The sequence below is a fragment of the Diabrotica virgifera genome, chromosome 2, assembly GCF_917563875.1.
Source record: "Diabrotica virgifera virgifera chromosome 2, PGI_DIABVI_V3a".
Classification (NCBI taxonomy): domain Eukaryota; kingdom Metazoa; phylum Arthropoda; class Insecta; order Coleoptera; family Chrysomelidae; genus Diabrotica; species Diabrotica virgifera.
The window spans coordinates 173,343,069-173,366,441 of record NC_065444.1 but is presented as its reverse complement, the minus strand read 5'-3'; the positions used below and the strand labels follow the sequence as shown (position 1 = coordinate 173,366,441).

General features: G+C 33.8%; 1 protein-coding gene and 1 long non-coding RNA gene across 4 annotated transcripts in view; one reads left to right on the top strand and one right to left on the bottom strand.

Annotated features, from left to right (window-relative positions):
• LOC126879716 (5-formyltetrahydrofolate cyclo-ligase) overlaps window positions 1-15,129 on the bottom strand; it is a 91,882-nt gene extending 76,753 nt beyond the window's left edge. Inside the window, exon 1 of one of the 3 annotated variants that reach the window (XM_050642925.1) lies at window positions 14,908-15,129. In XM_050642925.1, the coding sequence (XP_050498882.1) occupies window positions 14,908-14,924 (17 nt within the window). In that variant the 5' untranslated portion in view covers window positions 14,925-15,129. Of the gene's footprint in view, window positions 1-14,853 lie in introns of all 3 variants that reach the window. The other 2 variants (XM_050642926.1, XM_050642924.1) reach the window with 2 other exon arrangements.
• LOC126879717 (uncharacterized) lies at window positions 12,007-12,332 on the top strand. Its single transcript, XR_007696220.1, has 2 exons — window positions 12,007-12,091; window positions 12,194-12,332. It is a non-coding gene; the product is annotated as an uncharacterized LOC126879717 (long non-coding RNA).
• Window positions 15,130-23,373: the final 8,244 nt, after the last annotated feature.

Sequence of the window (23,373 nt, the reverse complement as noted above, 5' to 3'; positions counted from 1 at the left end):
ATAATTAAGTATATTTTTCTACTAATCCAAATAAAAAAGGTCGTAGAAAAAGTATAGTATTCTACTTGCATGTAATGGGCTCGTGTCGCAAACTTCATCATCGTGAGTAATAGCCATCATTACATGCTCGTTGAATAATATACTATTATTTGAAGAAAATTTATTTTTTTTCTTCTTAATGGCGGTACAGGTTCCTTTTTTCAATATTTTATTTAGTTATAGAGTAATTTCCACGTACTAACATATTTCTGAAATTGGGCTCTGTACCGCCATTCTTTACTGACACATATATTACGGATATGGCACATATATTACGAATATGTGTGCCAAATATCTGGACAAAATATTCAAAATTAGAGCCGCAATCTTGGAACGCGTTTGTTGCTACCTGTTGATCGCTACTATAGCCTCTTAAGTTGGACTGTGTTACCGTGAAAATGAAAAACTGTTGGGACCGTTGAAAAAACGTGAAAATGTGAACTTATTTAGAGGTCAAAATGTCACAGTTTTGAGCATTTTTATAAAACCATAGCTTTATGGTTAAGGAACTATTGCAAATTCTACAAGAATGCAAGTAGTATATGGAAACATATGTTTTTGCATGCAACGGTCAAGAAATGGTGTCGAAAATTCAAGAGTGGAAGAGATGGATGATAAGCTGCGACCATGTACATTGAGTAATGCATCAACAGACAGAAATGTGGCAAGTGTAGAAGACTTGATTGGAGAAAATCATCGAACTTCAATAAGAGGAACTTTAGAACATATTGTTATGAGTATAGGATCTGTTCATGGTATCGCACACACACTGTGTTACAGCAAAGTATCTGCGCAATGGTTTCCTCGTCTTTCACCAGAGGACCAAAAAAAAATACTTATTGGTTTATCTCTATAACATCTCACGTAATCAAAGTAACGAAAGAAAATCTATAACGAATGAGATGGAGGATATTAGAGCATCCACCCTATAGCCCCGATTTATTGCCTTGTTACTTTCGCGTCTTTGGTCCACTGAAAAAGCCCTAAAAGGTATCATTTGCAGCCGGACGAAGACGTACAAAATGCCCTAAAAAATTTTTTCAACGAACAGCGAACAGCTACAAGAATTATTGAAGTCGAGTATAGGTACAAAGGTTGGTGAAACGATAGGATATGTGCCTTTATTGTAGTAGTAATTATTTGTAGATATATTTACCAATTTGAAGTTTCAATTGAAGAAGCCTCGAGTTATTAAAATTTTATATGAAATTTACCTTTGTTCATTGACTGGTGTTGCAGTTCTCATTAACGAATGAGTCCGTTTATTTAAGCAAGAACACATAAATAAGCTACAGTCATGTTAAATGTAATGTTACAGAAGAATGCTTAGGATAGCATGGACACCGAAGACCGAAGGAGAAAGCGACCACGGAAGTATTGCGAGAAATGTGGAAAAAATACGAAATGATAAACACACTAAAAATAAGAAAGTTACAACATCTGGGACATGTAATGAGGGGACAGCGATATGAAATGCTAAGACTGATAATACAGCGAAAGACAAAAGGAGGAACGAGTATAGGAAGAAGGAGAGGAGCGTGCCATGGTTGAAAAATTTAATGGACTGGATTAAATGCAGTTCCATCGAACTATTTAGAGCAGCGGTAGCGGTAGATAGAGTCAATATAGTGATAATGATATTCAACCTCTGATTGGGAGACGGCACTTAAAGAAGAAGAAAACCCATAACCGAAAAATGTTTGTACTTTATCTTTACACAATTATTGGCTACTGCAGCAAATATTTAATGTAGGACCGATTTGCAGGTCCTCTGATTGAAACTTATCTCATTTGTTCATTCACTCAATGAATATTCATTGGTCGAGCGACCCTATTGCAAATTAAACGGCCTGATAAAATAATAAAGTATGGCTAACTATCTAAGAGAGTCATTAATATTCGGTTGAGCGGGGTGCTATTTTCCGAGTTGAGAAATTCCATAAACAATGGATCTACCTGTTTTATAAAATTATTAAATCGTTGTTAATATAATTTCACAACTCGGACAATGGTACACAAAAATGTTTATAACAAAACTAATATGTATCAAAGACGTCTACAATTTAAAATTATATTCGATTATACAGGGTGAGTCAGAACAACGGTATGAACCAAAGTTGTGTTTTTTTTAATAGAACACTCTATATATTAAATCATTTTTGAATATAGTTTTTAAAAATATGAAGATTTTGTATGAGGTCTTATAGGTCTAAAATTAATAATTTTCGAAATATTTACATTTTTATTGAGAAAAATGGTAATATTTATAGAGCTGTGGATCATGTTCCCAAGGTAATAAAAATTTAAGTGACGTATCAAAGTTTTTCTAGTATAGTGTCATTATTAAATAACTTAATATCTTTTACATATAGCCATAAAATATACAGTGTGATCACTATTTGCAAATACGAAATTTTCTAATTTTTTTTTAATGGAACACCCTGTATATTACTATTTCATTTTGTAATGGTATTACAACCTTTCTTTTGGTATGGGGTTGTATGTATCTAGTGCCTTTCGTTTTGTAGATATTTAACAAAGAACTATAGATTTTACGTTTTTGCAGATATTTTATTAAAAAATTGTTTTGCAAACAAAATAATTGTAATCTGGTTTTGGAAACATACACTAAAATATCAAAGATGAAATTAAAAACGTAATTAAAGATTAAAATAAGTATGCTAGTACAACTTAATTGAATTTAATAACTATAAATTATGTTACAAAATATGCATAAATTAATTATTACATTATATAAACAACCTATTTTAAAATCTATCCTAGTCATTTTTCTTCTCTAGTAACTTTATTGTACCAAAGTAATTGTTAGTTCAATTGTATTTACGAGTAAGATCAGTTAATAAGTTTTAATTTACATCTTGAGAATATAATATACAGTATGCCTTGACAGGGCCTCCATAACCAGGCGTGCAACGCGTGCGACGCACGCGGGCGCAACCCCGAAAGGGCACCAAACCGAAGGTTTGGTAAATAAGAAATATTTATTTTAAATGAGATCATTTTTTATACAATCTTAATTTTAATTTTTTCATGGACTCCTAGAGAAATCTCAAAAATCAAATATTGTGTTATTACTGAAAAAATAATTAAAATTTTATCCTATATTTGGTGTAAATAATTAATAATTACTACTATTATTGTATTTTTAAAAAAAATATAATATCCGAATATTTTTTTTTCAGTAATAATGTTTTCTAAAGTAAAAACATAATATTTAGGGTATCGTGCATAGGTCCAAATATTATTCAATAATTATGGACTGTAATCCAGATTTAAGTCGTACAAAGCAAATAAGCCTAATTTTGCGTTATGTTGTATTAAACCATAATTCTAAAAAAATTCAAATACAAGATAGTTTTTAGCTTCTCAAATAATATTTGACACTACAGGGGAACGGTTATTTAATTTTGTAGTTGAACTATTACAAAATTTAAATATAAGACATGAGACTCATGAGAAGTCAAGGGTATGATAACGGTGCCAATATGCGTGTATGATAAGGGTAGGCTAATCCTCGAGCTTTTTAGTTCCACGCACTGCACATAGCTTTAGTATCTACATAATGATGCTGCTAAAGTGTCAAATAAATATAGTAGACTTGTTTAATATAGTACAAGAACTTTACGTATTTTCCTCTTCCTCCATAAAAAGATGGGATATTATAAAACTACATGCTCCTGAGTTAAATCTAAAACCCCTAATTGATACAAGATGGTCGAGTAGGATAGATGCTATAAAGCCATATAAACTTCATATAATTAGAATTTGTGAGAATCTTACAAATATAGTAGGTCTGGATCCCGCGTATGAAAAAAAAGTTGATTAATAGCAAGCTGAAAATTTGTTAATAGCTTAAGGGTGTCTAGTCGGATAAACTTTGATATATGGGAACACTGGAACAGGGGCAGTTTTAATTGTGGAACAGGTTAAATATCTGGAACGGTCAGACCACGAAAACGGCACATTTATTTTGTCCGACAGAATAGACTTAAACTCTCCGAACAGAGATTAAACTCTCATGCAAAAATCAGACTGCTATTTATTACCTGTCATAATTCCTGTCATTTGACATATTCTACATGTTCCACTCATTAAAACGCCCATTTGGTGATAAATAGCAGTCTGATTTTTGCATGAGAGTTTAATCTCTGTTTGGAGAGTTTCAAATCTGTTCTGTCGGACAAAATACATGTGCCGTTTTCGTGGTCTGACCGTTCCTAATTTTTAACCTGTTCCATAATTAAACCTTCCCCTGTTCCAGTGTTCCCATATATCAAAGTTTGTCCGATTAGACACCCTTAAGCTATTAACAGATTTTCAGCTTGCTATTAATCAACTTTTTTTTCATACGCGTGATCCAGACCTATAGCAGATACCTTTAACATAGAAATTAAATAGTATTGGAACAGCTGATCAAGTCCTAAGTTCGTTAAATAGTAGATTTGACACGATGTTTGGTTATGATCATTTTTTTTGGTTTTTTAGTGATATTATTACATTAAGTGACGATTATATTTTAAAAAAACTGTCTTGCTCTTCAACAAAAACTAACTGATCCATTAAAAACTGTACTTACAACTAAAACTCTTAAGAATCAATATATTGGAAAATATCTAACTACATCTCTACCAAATATCACTTTTTTATTAAGAATCCTGTTGCTTCTGGTGGTGAGAGACCATTTTCAAAATTAAAGTTATTAAAAATTACTTTAGTTCTACTGTGGTAGAGGAACGATTATCTGATTTGGCAATATTAGCTACATATTGTTGTAGAATGGTTTTTTGAAAAAATTCAGAAAATAGATTTATATCGTGTCATGGACCACGAGATCGTAGATTTTCTTCACCCTGTATATGACCAAAAATTGTATAGAGTATAATTTAGTTAATAAACAGTGCTTTTTCGGGGAAGGTGAAATCGTTAATGTGGTTTTCGTCAATGGGTTTTTTGAAAGGATTTACAGACAATGGTTCGAAAATATTGGAAAGTGCATCAATGGGATTTTTGTAAATAATTCGTAGAAAGTTTAAACGATAAACAAATTTTATTGAGTTTAGAATGTAAGGCTTTTGTTTAGTTTTTTGAAAAAAAAACGATAGTAATTTGATGTCTCTTAGAATTTTAACAAAATGGAAAGTTGGATACAAATTAAGTTGGTTTTCTTAGGAAAGCAAAGTATGAATAAGTTGTTTTTGATTGGTAGAAAAAGATCGATGGAAGGGATGAGAATGTGGAGTCGGAATTTCAGAGAGAAAAGATGGAGACTGTTTGATGAATATCGGGAGAGAGCAGTCCAGTTTTTGAAAAGTGAGAAGTCAGTGTAAAGTGGTGAAATCGGCCTTTGCGAGCAGAATCAAGTTGAAACGAAATTGTTGACCGGTTGAGAAGTAAAATTTTCCTGTGTCCGAGGAAGATTCCTTTGTTCTGTCTAGAACGAGTAGCTGATTGGTATCTATTTGCACAAGATATCGAGCAAGGAGAAAACTGAGTGGAGAAGTCGAGCAAGCCCTGGCTTTGTTTGTTTTTGAAGCAGTTTGGACGAGAGAGACCTTTTCGCAACGTCAAAAGAGTACGTGCGGAAGAATCAAGGACAACGCAATCTGGGAAAAGAAGGAGTGAAGAAACAAAAAGGTTAGTCAAATCATTTGTCGAAACGGAGAGAGCTTGTTTATATCCACACCATATATGCTCATTTTTTTTTGTATTGAACAGTTCTATAACTCAGTTAGTCACTCCAACTTTAAGTAATCAATTCAAAAGGAGAAAAGTAAATTTTATTAAATTTAGTATGAATAAACAATAATTTATTTAAATAATTTTTTTTTTGTTAAAACAAGGAGACATCAGAATTAAAGCTTGATTTATTAAGTAAGAAATTGTTGCAACAAATTTAGATTTTAGTAATTTTTTTCAAATCTTATTTATACAGCATATTGGATAAATAAATAATAGATTACATTTATATGATATTGAATGTGTTTAATTTCCCTGTTTTACCCTAGAAGGAGTAAGCAACTAGAGATACTAGAAGCCACAAATCAAAGGTATTGCATCGAATACAAAATTAGCCCTGAGAATAAAGTTTATTAGAAAATTTAATTTGAATTTGGTTTTGTTTACATAGCCAGAAATTAAATTAATTGAGTAATTAATTAAATTAAGAATTTGCTAATCAATCTAATAAAAGAGATAAAGTAGAGCATAACAATATATAGCAAGAGCTCGACAATAAAATTGACTTTGAAGATAATATAAATACTGCAATCAAATTTAGAAAAACACAAATTTAATTCAATTTAGATTTAAGCTTTTTAGATTTAAGGGCATATTCGCAAAATTTCGGACCAATGTTTTTAAATGTACTAATTTTTTCGAAACCTGAGAAAACTAATAACTATTTTTGAAAAATTTAAACGCAGAAACATTGAATAAGATATTTAAAATTAAAAATCAGACTAAATTTTCTCTTTTTTCACCCCTATAACTTATTAAAATAAACAGTATAGAAGTTTCCAGGGACTTTCGGCCCTCGGTAATAAGGTAATCTTTCATTCTGCGTGTAAATTTTTGAAAAATACTCACATATTAGTTTTCTCATGATTCGAAAAAAAATGAATACATTTAAAAAGCATTGGCCCGGAATTTTGCGCCTACGTTCTTAACTAATATATTAATGTTTTACTTGTTTTCTTTGCCACCATCAGCAAATCAGTTACAAGAAAAATAAAATTTGAGTTCTCGCAATTTCTGTTGTTTTATTATAAGTAAAAAATAAAAAAATATATAGATTTGTTTCATAAGTGGTTATATGTAGTAGATTTAAGGGCGCTAAAATATATGCCGCACGCGGGCGCCGCTCAGCCTTGCGGGGGCCCTGTGCCTTGAAACAAATGAACGTCATAGAAGTATGTATAATATGAAGTAAATAGTATCTATGTACTCGTGTCACAAAAGCTGGTAATAATTTATATGGATTTCGCTCCAAACAAATGTCATATCCACCATTTCTTCAGTGGAAAAATTCATATTTAAATTATATTTAAAAAATTTTTACAAAAATTTCAACTACAAGTATGTTACCAGCTTTTGTGACACGAGTAGATACTATTTATTTTAATAAATAATTTGGCAGATATACATTTAACATTCCTTTGTTTTAAAGCATGCTTTATAATATGTATTATGTTCTCAAGATGAAGGTAAATTAAAAGTTTAACTGATCTTACTCGTAATTACAATTTAACTAACAATTAATTTGGTAATACAGGAAAGTTGCTGGGGTAGAAAATTTACTAGGATAGATTTTAAAATTGGTTGTTTATTTAATTTAATAATTAATTTATGCATGTTTAACTATATTTATTAGTATAGTAAAATAATTGTTGTAACATAATTTAAAGTTATTAAATTCAATTACGTTGTAGCATTTTAACTTTTTTATTTTAAAATTTTTTAAGTACTTTAATTACGTTTTTATTTTCATCTTTGATATTTTAATGAATGTTTCTAAAACAAAATTATAATTATTTGTTTTGTAAAAAAATTTTAATAAAAAATCCACAAAAACGTAAAATTTATAGTTTTTTTAAATATCTACAAAACCATGCTATTTTTACATAGGTACATACAACCTTATACCAAAAGAAAGGTTGTAATATTCACTACAAAACGAAATACTAATATACAGGGTGTTCCATTTAAAAAAAATGAGAAAATTTTGTATTTGCAAATAGTGATCACACTGTATATTTTATGGCTATATGTAGAAGATAATAAATTATTTAAAAATGACACTATACTAGAAAAACTTTGACATGTCAGTTAAATTTTTACTACCTTGGGAACATAATCCACAGCTATATAAATATTACCATTTTTCTCAATAAAAATGTAAGTATTTCAAAAATTATTAAGTTTAGACCTATAAGGCCTTATACAAAATCTTCATATTTTAAAAAAATATATTCAAAAATGATTCAATATATAGGGTGTTCTATTTAAAAAAAAACACAACTTTTGTTCATACCGTCGTTCTGACCCACCCTATATAATCGAAAATAATTTTAAATTATAGACGGTTTTGATATACATTAGTTTCGTTAAAAACATTTTTTTATATATCCCATAGTTTAGCCGTAATCAAAGAAAACCAGAGGTTTGGCGCACCATGTATAAATAAATCAGTTATTAATATTCAGCTCAGCGGGGTGCTATTCTTCAAGGTGTGAAATTCTATCAACAAAGGGATCTACCTGTTTTATGGAATAATCCCTGATTTATTTAAGTACACATTTCCATCAATAGTACCCCACTGAGCTGAATATTAATGACTCTCTTGGATAGTTAGCCAGAGCCGGATTTAGGGTACTTGCGGCCCTAGGCCAAATTACCCCTAACGGCTCCCAATAACTTCATGATTATAAATTAGTATTGCAGTTAAGGGCACAGGTGCAAAATGTCGCCTTTCAAAATGTTCAATGTGTTTTAAATGTATTTATTTTTTTCGACTCCTGAGAAAACTAATAATACTCTGGGCTAATTAGCAAAATTCATGGAAAAGTTATTTACCAGCAATTTTATTGCTGGAATCGAATTATAAGATCCTATATATTAATAATAAAGGTATGCAAAGTCCGCAGATAGTGTGCTACTTTTTTTATAAACAAAATGGCGCCCGAAAATCGTGTTTTTTTCAATTTTTGCTCTATAACTCCAAAGATTTTAACATTACACCAAAAATACCCAAATAAAAATTCACCGCAATTAAATTCTGCATAGAGATATGTTTTTCCCGATTTGCTCCGACGAAAATTTTCCTCGGAAAATGCGGGTTTTCCCAACAAAATCTCTAATTTTCAAATAAAGTTTTAGGTAAGTAATTATTAATCAATAATTAAATAACTTAGTGAGATCAAAGCTTTCTTGGTATAGATTGTAATTCCAGAAGCCGGTGAAAATTAAACGAATATTTTAGCAACAATTCAATTGTTAATTAACAATTTACGATCGCAATAATAACCAAAATAATCATGATACATTGATCAAACTTATAAAGATTATAAAGATGAGATGCTTATTTAATATTTTATCGACAAAATATAAATTTTTCGTTTTTTTGCATAATCTTTAAATTTTGAAAAAAAAATAGTTATAATACGCTGGTCTAATTAGTAAAGTACAAAGAAAGGTTATTTACCAGCAATTTTATTGCTGGAATCGAATATCATGATACTATATATTAATAATATAGCTATGCAAAGTCCGCAGATAGTGTGCTACTTTTTTTATTAACAAAATGGCGCCCCCAAAACGTGTTGTTTTCAATGATTGGTCTATAACTCCGAAGATTTTAACTTTACACCAAAAACACTAAAATACAAATTCACCCCAATTTAATTCTACATAGAGGCATGTTTTTCCCGATTTGCTCCGACGAAAATTTTCCTCGAAAAATGTGAGTTTTCCCAACAAAATCTCGAATTTTTAAACAAATTTTTTGGGCAAGTAATTACGTATCAATAATTAAATAACTTGGTGAAATAAAAGCTTTCTTAGTATAGATTATAACTGCAGAAGCCGGTGAAAATTAAACAAATATGTTAGCAACAATTCAATTGTTAATTAACAATTTACAGTCGCAATAACAACTAAAATGATCATGAAACATTGATTAAACTTATAAAGATTATAAAGATGTGATGCCTATTTAATATTTTGTCGACAAAATATAAATTTTTCATTTTTTTGCATAATCTTTAAATGTTTAACAAAAATAGTTATAAACAAATTAACATTCCTCAGAAATTGTTTATTATATTATAATTTAAAAAAATGCTTAAAATGCGTATTTCAAAGGTCTTGAAAACGAATTCTTTAGTATTTTTTTCCAACCATTTGCAAAAAAGTTATGAAACAGCAAAGTAAACATACGATTACTCCGTTTTTTATAATTTGTTTTAATTGTTTCAAAGCTTAAAAATGAGTTTATGGTACAAACTAATTACTCTCAAAAAATATCAAACATTAGTTCAATGGTTATATATTAATCAAAGATTAAAAATGTTTTTTTTTGTAATTTTTAGCGCGAAAATAGGCTTGATACAGAGCCGAAGCTTAATTTTATTTGTTAACTACTGTACGTCGCGGGCGGTTGTCGCTTCGAGTGAAAATGTTATTAGCTACGGTACTGTATTAGTCTGCTTTCGCGCGTGTAAATTACAAAAAAAAAATATTTATAATCTTTAATTAAAATGTAACCATTAAACTAATAATCGATATTTTTTGTAAGTAATTAGCTTGTACTTTAAACTCACTTTTACGCTTTGAAAGAATTAAAAAAAATTATAAACAACATAGTAATCGTATGTTTACTTTGCTATTTCATAACTTTTTTGAAAATGGTTGCAAAAAAGTTTTAAAGCATTCATTTTCAAGATCTTTGAAATAAGCGTTTTACCTATTTTTTAAAATTAGAATATAATAAAAACGTTCTGAGAAACGTTAATTTGTTTATAACTATTTTTTTTTAAACATTTAAAGATTATTCAAAAAAATTAAAAATTTATATTTTCTTGACAAAATATTAAATAGGCATCTTATATTTATAAGATTTCACAGTTTGATCAGTGTATCATAATTATTTTGGTTATTATTGCGACCGTAAATTATTAATTAACAATTGAATTGTTGCTAAAATATTCGTTTAATTTTCACCGGCTTCTGAAACTATAATCTAAACCAAGAAAACTTTTATGTCACCGAGTTATTTAACTACTGGTAGATAATTTCTTATCTAAAACTTTATTTGAAATTTAAAGATTTTGTTGGGAAAACCCACATTTTCCGAGGAAAATTTTCGTCGGAGCAGATCGGGAAAAACATGTCTATATGCAGAATTTAATTTCGGTGAATTTTTATTAGGGTGTTTTTGGTGTAGAGTTAAAATGTTCGGAGTTATGGAGCAAAAATTGAAAAAAACACGATTTGGGGGCGCCATTTTGTTAATAAAAAAAGTAGCACACTATCTGCGGACTTTGCATACCCATATTATTAATATATATAATCATAAGCTTCGATTCCAGCAATAAAATTGCTGGTAAATAACTTTTCCCAAAAATGGCCTATTCTCCGATAATCAGCCCAGACTATAAGTATTTTTTAAATATTTAAACGCAGAATGAAAGATTGAAAGAATGAAAGATTGTTAAAAAAGTTTCTTTTGAATGAGATATTTGAAATTAAAAGTCACACTAAATGTTCTCTTTTTTTTTCATCTCTGTAACTTATTAAAATAAACATTTTAGAAGTTTTAAGGGACTTCTGGCCCTCGGTAATAACGTAATCTTTCATTCTGCGTTTAAATTTTTCAAAAATACTTATTAGTTTTCTCAGGATTCGAAAAAATTAATACATTTAAATCACATTGAACATTTTGACAGGGGACATTTTGCCCCTATGCCCTTAATTGTTAAAATTAAATAGCATTTGTTTCATCCGGGGAAAAGTAGATACAGATGACAACAAAAGACTAAAAAAGGCAGAGTTGAAAAGACATTATAAGTAAAAGAACAAGCAAAATAATATGAACTGTAACAGTAATAGGCTACGGTACTGAAAAATAAAAATATTAAGAATACCACAAATAAACTTTTAGATCGTTAAATTGTCACATTATTCTCTTATACTGAAAAACGTCAATGTCATGTTCTTAATTTGGATAAAGTTGAATTAGTGATTAAAATCATGCCCCGCGCACTCTAATAAAAAACATGTAATCGTATTTATTTTCCTTCCATTTTGTCAGAGGCGCTGATGTCGGCATTGTGATTGGTGGAACATGACTTTTGACAAATCCTGCGCTATCTGTGAATCTGTGTTCAGTGTTCGTGTTCGTTCGTTCGTTGTCGTTCATTTATTTTATATGGTCGGTTATGTGATGTGTTTAAGTGTTTGTGTCACCATAAAAAGCTGATATTCAGTCGTGTTTTTTGATATTTTTGTTATTTTGTAATCGAGTACCTTTTTAAAGGTAAATTTTTCTGATTGTAAGGTAGAGATTTTCTGATTGTAGGTATGTACTGTTTATCCAACAGTTTTAAAATCCACATTTTATTTCGCGTTTTGTTGTTAGGTCTAATGGCTCCCATCAGGTGTTGTGTGCAGACGGTGGAAAAATTCAACGAGTAAACATATATTTAATCCAAATTAAATACTCATATTTCTATGTAAAATGTCACATTATTGTATAAATAAATAATTAAGAAACAAAAGTTGTTTGTGTTGTACCTTTATTGTCCACTTGAATAAAATATTAAATATTGGAAGTACCGTATGGAGGCTATGATGTACCTAGCATGGAGGCTAGATTACGCCACTCTTCCTATCCAATCAACAACAAGAATGTTTAAAATTTCACACCTATCATGTCGAAGCTACAGACCACTTATGTGGAGACCAGATTTGTAGTACCCTTCCATTTAACCAGGTGCTGAGATGGCGCTGAAATACGTGACATATTTTTTAAAGAGTAAGATCGCATTCTACCAAATCACACAAAACTTTTTTCTATGATTAAAATTGACACTCACTCCACTCCACACTCATAATAAATCTCATATCTAAACTCTAAACACTCACTTTTCTACCTTTTTTTGGCTGCAAAATATTTAATCAAATCGTTAAAGTCATAAGGCTTGAAAAAACTTTGCATTTGAAACAAAACTAACTAAACTAGATAATCTAGAATTTTCGTCAATTTTTGATTCTTTTCAACACGCTGAATGATCTTTCTCCAGATGCATTAGATGTCATCATGCATAGTAGAATGCGCAAAGCCGTGTCCATTTGTCCATATTCGGACAAGGCTATTTTTACACATTTTTTTTAACATTTTTTTTTACAAAACGCTGCGGCCCCCTTTTGTTTGCGGCCCTAGGCCGCGGCCTAGTCGGCCTAGTGGTAAATCCGGCACTGCAGTTAGCGAAACTATACCTTAATCGACTGCTACACAGGGGCGACTCGTGATAGTATAAGGTGGTGAGGCACACTCACACTACACCTGAGGAATTTTATTATTATGGTTAGCTTCTCTTTAATGGCCAAAAGGTCGATTTTGTGACGTCATAACGCTAGGACGAATCTAGGACCAATAATCCCGGACAAAAAATCCTCACAAATTATCCCTGGACAAGAAATCCCCAGACAAATAATCCCCGGACAAATAATCCCAGGACAAAAAATCCCCACAAAAATCCCGGACAAATAATCTACAAAAATGTTTTATTCAAAATATCCCCACAAAGAATTCCGGACAAAAAATCCTCAAGAAATATTTGCTGTCGATTAGTTCTCTAAAACTTTTCCAGTGAATGCGATCGACTCAAATGCTTTCAGCCTCAGTGCATAGTGCATAGAGTTATTTTGAATTCCAATTCCATATTGAAAACTTCAAATTTTACCTAACAAAAGAGTGTGCGTTTTTTCAAAAATCGTGGAAGATATGGGGAATGAGCTAAGGCTCTGGGAATCATGTTGCAATATTATTCGCTTAAATATTTTGCTCACTCTGATTTGAATAAGTATGTTCAAAAAAATTTTACAAAAAAAAACACAACCACAGCATACAACGTTTTTGAAACACTTAAAAACCACTTTTTTATGTAAATGTAACAAATAAATAAAGAAAAATAATTTATTATGTAGTTATATATTTTACAAAAAAAACACAAACACAAAATACAACATTTTTGAAACACTTCTTAAAAACTACTTTTGTATGTAAACGTCCGATGTGGAAGTGGAAACGTTAATAAAATCCTTTTTTAAGTTAAATTGTATAATCTTATTTCTCATTTAGAATAATAAATTACATAAATGCCACAAAGAAAAAATAGCTTCAGAACAATATATTAAGTGATGATGAACAATGATTTAAAATGAACACTGTTTTAAATACATATCCATAAACTTCTAAAATATAATAATCCATTCGTATATACCGCCTGTACATAAAAAGCTATGATCTGCAATCGACTTGTGCTTGTACTAGTCGGTTCAGTTCGGCTATTCCCATTCCGTTCCGCGGAGCCTCAGGCCGTTCGGCTATTCCTATTCCGTTCCGCGGAGCCTGAGGCCAGCCTCAAGGATGGATGAATTTTGTTCCTAGAATCGGTGGCACATGTTTAAAATTTGCCGGTTTTATTGTTGGCGTTATCCCATACTGTTGCAGATGGTGTGAGGCTAGCGTCAACTGTAATGATTTGAGAAAGTTGGAATGGCACGTGGAAGACGGATATATAAGAAGATAAAGAGTCAAGGCCGTACCGATTTTAATTTTTTTCATAAAAATAAAGGTATTTAGGAAATTTCAAAAAGCTAAATTACATTTAAAAAACTGATTATAAAACAACGAAATAACGTAAATAATCGATTGATATACTGGTGAGGCACTGCCTCACCTGCCTCATCGCACAAGCCGCCACTGCTGCTACACACTTTAAAATGATACTGCTTGCGCTCTTATATTATAGATATGATATACCAAATAATTCATTTAACAATTTAACTAATAAATAGCATGTAACTGTACCTAATATTAATTTCAAAATTACAGAGACTGTATAATGACTTAAGCCGGCTCTGGTTTGTTTTGATTGTGGATGGATTTCCCTGTCAAGGATATTCAGTATTCAGTTTGTTAACATCAGATAAATAATAAAATAAGAATCAAGAAAGCGCTGGTTCAGGGCCACCTTGATTTTAAGGTTTTATTTTTAATAGAATCTGCCTTACCTCCCTCTCCCTTTTAACAGGTAGATAAATAAAAGGACACTAACCCACACTAACCTACGTACGGTAATCATTTCCTTTGGTCGTTCCTCTTTCTTTTACATAACCAACATAAAATTCGAGAACAAAACAGAAACAAAACAATCACAAATCCTGGCTTTTCTCAACTAAAGTAATAACACGTGACGTAATACCTACAACCTACAACACACGCTGGTTGTATGTAGGTATTTAGATTTAGCGAATTTAGCCATGTTCATTCAATAACTTTATTTCAAAGATCTGCAGTCAACTAAAATTGGTTGGAACAAAAAGAATCCACCTGGACAGAGACTATTTGCGTAGAAGGTCGTTAAACCGGAAATACGCAAAGTCTTTAATCGTATTGAAACACCGTCCACTAAGAATTTTATCAGTGAGAACGTGTTTAATAGAGATGGGACTTAATAATGCACCAGTTACTTTGAAGAGTAGTTGTATTTACGTGATTGTTATGTACAGATTTATTGAAAATTCATAAATAAAAGTAATGTGATTGCAATTACATAATTTAAAAAAATATATTGTGTAGAATGGTGTTAATAATTTTTACAAATAAAAGGTGTCTCAACACCACAACACCCATATCCGTCGTTTCCAAATATCGAGAATACGATGAACTAAAACAAATTAAATCGTAACAATGAAAATGTTGCGTTTTGTGATTGGAGACCAAGTTAGAAGTTATTGATAAAAAACATTTTATTAAAAATACAGTAGGTATTTTTTTAAAAAATGACTAGCATAGTTTTCTATGATGGTGTTAAAAATGTACACCGTAAACATTTTTTAGTAAATCTACAGATACGGTAAAAAATTGTAACCTTCATTAATCGTGATAAAATTACTATAAGAAAACTGCAAATGTAGGGGAAGTCTAGGAGAGTTGAACCGCTTTTTGAATAAAGTATTGTATTTTCTTAGAAACGAGACTTATTGATTCAATTATAATAATAAACAGTACCTTATTTATTTAGGTTTACTTATGCATAATTACTTATTCGATACTATACAACTAAAATATGTTACACACAATGCCACATTTGAATAAAAAATGGGATATGGGTCAACTCTCCCCACCCACAGGGAGACCTGAACCAGGGAGAACTGGGGAGAGTCGAACATTGCTTTTTGAAGGAAAAAATAAAATTACCCTGCAGCTTGAAATATACATATGATATAATAATATTATATTCCAAAACATCACAAAACGGAATTAAATTTATAAAGAAACGCTGTAATTGCTCTTATTTTACAAAATTTCAACATACATCTTCTTAAACATTCCCTAGTTAACATAACTATTACAAACATTTGTAACAAAATTTAACATTTAACGTTTATTTAAATAAACTTTTTGGTCTTTCCTAACCTTTTGTTTAAATTACATACTTTACTAATCATTTGGTATATATCATGAATTAATCTTAATAATTTACATGATGGCAACTGCAGGGCCGGACTGGCTCCTAAAAAAGGCGCCAACCCAAATTCTAAAAAAGGCGCCAACCCAATCTCTAAACAAAGGCGCCAGACCCCCTTCTAAGCTTTTGCATCAAACTTTTTTGAAATCCTAGTGCATTAGGCCTGGATCCCGCGTACCAAGAAAAGTTGTATAATAGCAAGCTGAAAATTTGTTAATAGGTTAACGATGTCTAGTCGGATAAACTTGGATGTATGGGAACACTGGAATATGTGAAGTTTTAATTGTGGTAACAGGTTAAAAATTTGAAACGTCAGACTACGAAAACTGTCACATGTATTTTGTCGGACAGAACTTCCAATTTATGTTTTACTCACTCATTAAGCTCTCATGGAAAAATCAGACTGGTACCAACTGAGCATTTTAATAAGTCAGACACGTAGAACATGTTAAATGACAGAAATTATGTTGGTGATAAATAGCAGTCTGATTTTTGCATAAGAGTTGAATGAAAGGGAAACAAATTAATTGGAAGTTCTGTCCGACAAAATACATGGGACGTTTTCGTAGTCTGACGTTCCAAATTTTTAACCTGTTGTACAATTAAAACTTCCCCTGTTCCAGTGTTTCCAAACACAAGTACATCAAAGTTTGTCCGATTAGACACTGTTAACTTATTAACAAATTTTCAGCTTGCTATTATACAACTTCTTTTGGTACGCAAGATCCAGGCCTACATGTAAAGTAAATTAATATTACGTGTGAATTTTTTTAAGTTTAATATTAATTTAAAACAATAAAGTAATTTACCATTTCTCAACTTTCTACAGAAGAATCTACTAGTTCAAAAACATTGATCAACAATCATGATCATTGGTGTTCAACAGAAGGTACTTTTAAAATTATTTCGAATTTTTAGAGCGCTCTACAATAGCAGAGTAAACCTCGACAAAAAAGCCGCAATCACACTGTTTCAGGTGATCCGTAAATGAGCAGTGAATGGCCTAATGTCAGTCGCTCGCAAACGGAGCCCTCGGAGAACTGGCCAAAGTCCTTTGTAATTCAAGCCTTAGCGTGGGCAAGGGCTCACTGCCTCGCCGGACAGTATAATTCTCTCCTAATCGCGGGAACTATATGGATAAGTATTTAATCACTTAGGAAAAAATTAAACAAAACGAAGTCAGAATGGAGCGTGTCACCGGTGGTGGTGCAGCTTTAACAAGGTATGAATGAGATCATAAGGTGTTCATTCTAGTAAAGGGAACAAAGGAAAAATTCTAAGCGAAGAGGGAAAGAGGAAGAAAGAGACTATGATCTTCGGAAGAATGGGACCTGTTCGAAGATCTCCGGTCAGTGGTAGGGACCTGATCAAGACGGATCTCCCAGGGGAGACAACCTTGCAAAGGAGCTCCTCACTTGGGGAGAAAAGACCTAGAGAGAAGGAGGAGAGCTCCGACATAACAGTCATGGTAAGAACAATGGATAAACTTACCAGAGTTTCAAATAATTTAGTGAAACTAATGTCCGACCATACAAACACGAAGGTCGAGATCAAGAATGAGGTAAAAAACTTAAAGATAGTCACCAAAGACATGAAGAGCAATCTCAGACAAGTCGCCCTCGGCAGCATTGAGAAACGAAATAGAATAGTAGAGCAAACCGGTGAGGAAGGAACGACTAAGGAAACGGCAGGAGTGTCCACACAGGTCGGCTTCGAAGAGTTCTTTCCCGAAAAACTTAGTGAAGAAGAGATAGAAATGATCGCAACGGTTCTGAACTCAGGAGAAAGAGGCTTTAAAAAATAAAGGACATCATAAAGATGGGAAGAAGCTCACTATAGGGTCGCCAAACCGGGAAGATAGGATAAACCTACATGCGACTTAGTAGTGGCCATGGATTCAGTGAGGGGGAAAGGTTCCACGACCTGACAAGGAAAAACAGGAACTGGGAGTATGTGCAGGAGGTAAATACAGACCAGGAAAGGTGGAGTACTTCCAACTTAGTACTATGAGCACGATGACAAGGACGGGTCAGAAGGAAGAGAACCGGGAAAACCGTCAGAATATTTTCATGGTCCTTGTAGAGAAAGGGGTGACGGAAATCGACGGGGACAAGAGACTACTGGCAATTATTTCTAAATTGAGGAAAGACATGGAGATATTGGGGACCAGAGAGGCGTCCCTAAGAGTAGTGGGGGCTACAAAGGTAGGAACTTCAGTAAGCTCCTGGAAGTTACATTTATGGGTATGGACTTTCACCTCGCGCAGGTGGAGTATGAATGCGGGGGAAAGTAGGATGTAGACGCAGAAGGTGATCATGAAGCAAGGTAGAAAATCCCATGCCGAATTGCTCAAGCAAATCAAGGGTAGCCTAGACACAAAGAAGGAGGCGATTAGCATCACAAGCGCTAAGAATACTACGGACGAGGACTTCACCCTCAAAGTGGCAGGGAAAGAACAGGCCAAGCGCCTGAAGAAGAATATCGTGGCCCGCACGGAGGAAGGGAAAATAGAGAAGGGAGCACAAACGTCATGGTTGGACTGACACGCATCACAGCCAAGAAGCCCCTGGAAAGAAAACATATACCAATTGACTGGAACTCGTGCAAGATTCGAGAGAGACTGCATGCCCAGCGCTGCTTTATATGCCTGCAGTTCGGGCATAGTAAAACCGACTGCAAGGGAGAAAACATGACGGACTCCTACTACAGATGTGGCAAAGGGGGCACCAGGCACGATAGTGTAGTAGTAAGGTGACTTTTTGCCTCACTTGTAAAGAATCCGGTCACAGAGCCGACAGCTTACAGTGCCCGCAGTATAAAAAACTCATCCTCGAAAAGCGGGGGCTTAAGAGACACCTGGTCACAAGGGATGAGGAAAGGGTGGATGAAAGCACCTAGGACCAGAACTCAGACAGCCTATAGGTATGTTAGAGAGATAAGAACCATCTAATTCGAAGTTCCTTTAAATAAATATGGGAAGGGCGAGGGCCGCTCACGACGTTGCAGAGGTACTCACACGAAGGGAATGTTATCACATTTAGTCTCTCAACAAAGAATCATTAAAGATAAGAGATCTAACGTGACCATATACGTGATGAACCGAGGAGTTGGCATCACCAGACACTTTGTTAAGAATCGGTATGTTGAAGTACAAGTTTGATACCTGATGGTGTGCAATTGCTATGTTTCACCAAATGTCCCGCTTTGAGTATATGAAGAGTATATTGACTCGATTATCCAAGAGGCTGGGACGGAGAGTGTACCGGTCTCCGGTTACCGATGGTAAAACCCATCGTCTATTTGTTGACTTCAAAGCCGCGTACGACAATGCTAAGAGAACAGTACTATACCAATCAATACATGAGTTTGTTACACCAGAATAACTAGAATGACCAACTCCGACCAACTAGAATGACAATGTCTGACTTAAAAGAGTGCGTAAGTATAGAGAAATATAATTCTAGAACTTTTGAAATAAAGGATGGACAAGTGGATGCGCCGGTAACCTGAATGTGAACGATCGTCCATGGAACCAAAGAGTTCAAGATGGGAGAGGGAAATACCTATGATAATGGATCCATGCATCTACGTTCGTAGGTAATAGTAAATACTTTCCGGGCATCTCGCTGGTTTCAACGTTACTTCTAAACAGGGTCGTAAGCTGGACTGTTTTAAAAGAAGAATCACTCAGCTTACATAAATATGTGAGTTTTGAACTAGCGAGCAAAAGGAAGAAACGAAAAGATGAAGATATCGATCTAAAGAGATTTTTAAATGAGTAACTCTTTGTGGGTGCTTTTAGCTTGATTGGTCTGAGATGCGAGGATGTGAGTGAGTTGATCGAGGATCTGAGTGGGGCACCGGAGTTGGCTTGTGTTAGGTCAAATGGGTGGTATGAAAGAAAATAACCGTACTGGTAGAATGAGGGGCTTGAATATCAGAGAACGAATTGTGTGAGAGTAAGAATGGAGTGGAAGAGGTTATTAAAATTTCAAGCAGGAAAAAGAGAATCAATGAATTAAAGCTAATGCAGAACCAGTACAGAAATGAGATTACATGACTGAAGAGAGAAAAGTGGAGTAACCTGCTTCAGGATCTCAAAAGAGGTATCTGGGGACAGTGTTTCAAGATGGTGTGTATCTAACAGAAGGGGAAAAGACACACTATCCCCTGCCCGAGGAGAAGAGACTGTTTAATACGGGAGCGCTTTCCTCAAGTGGAGAACAGACGTTTAAGTGTTACTTGTTTCATAGAGGCGGTACCCTTTACTGAGTTGGAACTCGGCGAGGCCGTTGGATGGAAAAAGATCCGAAAGGTACCTGGCATAGACGGAGTCATACCGGAGAAGCTAAGGCTCGCCGCACAACTGAACCAAAAGAGGTCAGAAAACCTGGGTGCCATTTTCGAGCTATGTGTGCTGGCCTTTGATTACCTGATACGAGTTGAATTTTGTTGTACCCACTGGCTTCATTATGATGTATGATTCTAGGGTGCAAAAATCCTGTATGTATGATTTAGTTATGGCGCGCAGAAAACTGCACTCATTAGGCCAATTGTGGGATGTAACACTATTTTAATATAATATAAACAAATGACATTGATACCTACGAAAGGCTCCTGAATCGTAAAATAGCCGCGCGACTCATCTAAGCTATTTATTATAACAGAAACCGTGGATACGAAAAGCGCCCGAATCTTAAAAATGGTCTTCGAGGGCGCCGCGCGTCCTCTGAGCAGATATTGATACCAACAAAAGGTCTTCGAGGGCGTCGCGCGTTGCATCTAAGCTTTTTATTATAATAGAAACAGCGGAAATTGATACCCACGAAAGGCGCTCAAATCGTAGAAATAGTCTTCGAGGGCGCCGTGCGTTGCATACAAGCAATTTATTATAATAGAAACAGTGGATGTTGATACCTACGAAAGGCGCCCGAATCGTAAAAATTGTCTTCGAGAGCGCGCGCGTCCTCGGAGCAGATATTGATACACACAAAGGCGTTCGAATCGTAAAAATGGTCTTCGAGGGCGCCGTTTGTCGCATCTAAGCAATTTATTATAACAGAAACAGAGGACATTAATACCTACAAAAGGCGCCCGAATCGTAAAAATGGTCTTCGAGGGCGCTGCGCGTTCTCGGAGCGGATATTGATATCCACGAAAGGCGCCCGAATAGCCTACGTTATTTGATTATCTGATATCTGGTATTTTGTTGTACCCACTGGCTTCATTATGTAGGTTTCTGGTGCCAAACGGCGAAATCACAAGCAAGTAGAAACATTTTTTAGGGGAATGGTAGCTGCATCATATTTGTGTAACAGTTCAAAAAAAATTTTTTTTCAGCCTTTAATTTTTTTAATGGATAAATAGTAACCAAGGCAAAAGGCGCACCGGCCCGATGGCCGGTGGGCCGGCGGGCCAGTCCGGGCCTGGACAACTGCAAAATAGCCTTTTAGTTTTATAAAATTACCAGCAATAAAAAAATTCATAAACATGCGCGTTACTGTCTCAAATTTTCAAATATCCTGTAAAATTGCCCATGCCAATGTACTTTAACAAACTTATCAGTAAAGGACACCGCACACCTCTTTTGGAAAATGCCACTCAAGTGGAATAAAATTTACTTTAATAGATTTGTAGAGTAAATTGTAATTAAAGTTTAGGCAAATCACATTTTTGAAGTGCATAAAACTGCCCTATTCATAAGTACTATTAGTCGGGTCGGTATTGAAAGCAGCTTAACCCAGCATGAGGCTAACCCTTATCTTGCTGTGCGTCACTGGAAGTGAATCTAACTTACGTACCCATTTGATTTTAGATTGATTCATATCAATTTACGCCGTTATTAATTCAAATTCAGAGTTGGCGCAATAATATGAAATGATTGTAGTTTCGAGATTGATCTATTCATGATTATTTTATTCTATTTGAGTGTGCCTTAAATTTTCCATAAGATATATATGCGGTGTCCTTTATGGTTAATTTTGTACATTTATAGTTTTTTGTTATCATTTTAATAGGCAAATTTACTACTATTGTAAGCATAAGTCATGATATCAATACTATGGTTTTTGGTTTATCATCCTTACCAGCAAAAATATTACTTAAATCATACGTACATTTAAGTCCTAACAACATTTTTGCTTATAACTCAGTAAAATTACCATCCATAAAGGTAATTACAGTGAATTTACTACAGTGAATTCTTGAAAGAAGAGGTTTACTTGGAACTTTATTGAAAGTTTGGAAGATGTAGTAACTCAGTAACTCTTATCCACGCTGCTGCGATATTTATAGATGCGAACATGCTACAGAGGGTTCATGATTCTTCTTCTTTTGCTGGTAGCACTACAACCCGGGGTGGGTCTTGGCTAGCTGCACAACTCGCTTCCATCTCGAACGGTCGTCCATGATAGTTGGGTCAGTGGGTAGCCCCATTGTTCTTAAATCTGACCATATAGTGTCTCTCCATCGCATGCTTGGCCGTCAAGGGCCGTCTTCCTGTGGGGGCGTCCTCCCGGATTAACTTGGCAAGGCGGTTATTAGGGAGTCTATGGACATGGCCGGCCCATCTTGGACGTTGAGATTTAATTTCTTGGACTACATCGCTCGCCCTGTGCTCCTGTACATCTGCTTGACATTAGCATTTGTTCTCATTCAGTACTTCATATTCAGTTCTGCTATTAGAGCCGTGATAAGGTCCAAAGATTCTTCTGAGGATTTTTCTCTCAAAACATTTTCAACTGCTTTCAACTGCTCTTAACTGTTTTCTTTCAACTGCTTTGGTCAGATTCCACGTCTCACAGCCATATAGGAGCACCAACCTAATCACTGTTTTATATATTCTGATCTTTGATGCTCGTGTTAAGCTCTTAGATTTCATGGTAATTTGTAGGCTATACATCTGTTTGCTGCCTGAATTCTCCCTTTAATCTCTTCCGTGATAGTGTTATCTGGAGTGGTTGTTGCTCCGAGATATTTAAACCTCTCCACTCTTTCAAAGTTATATGGGTCTATCGTAACATTTTGCCCTATTCTATCTCGTCCCTTTTGTCTGTTAATG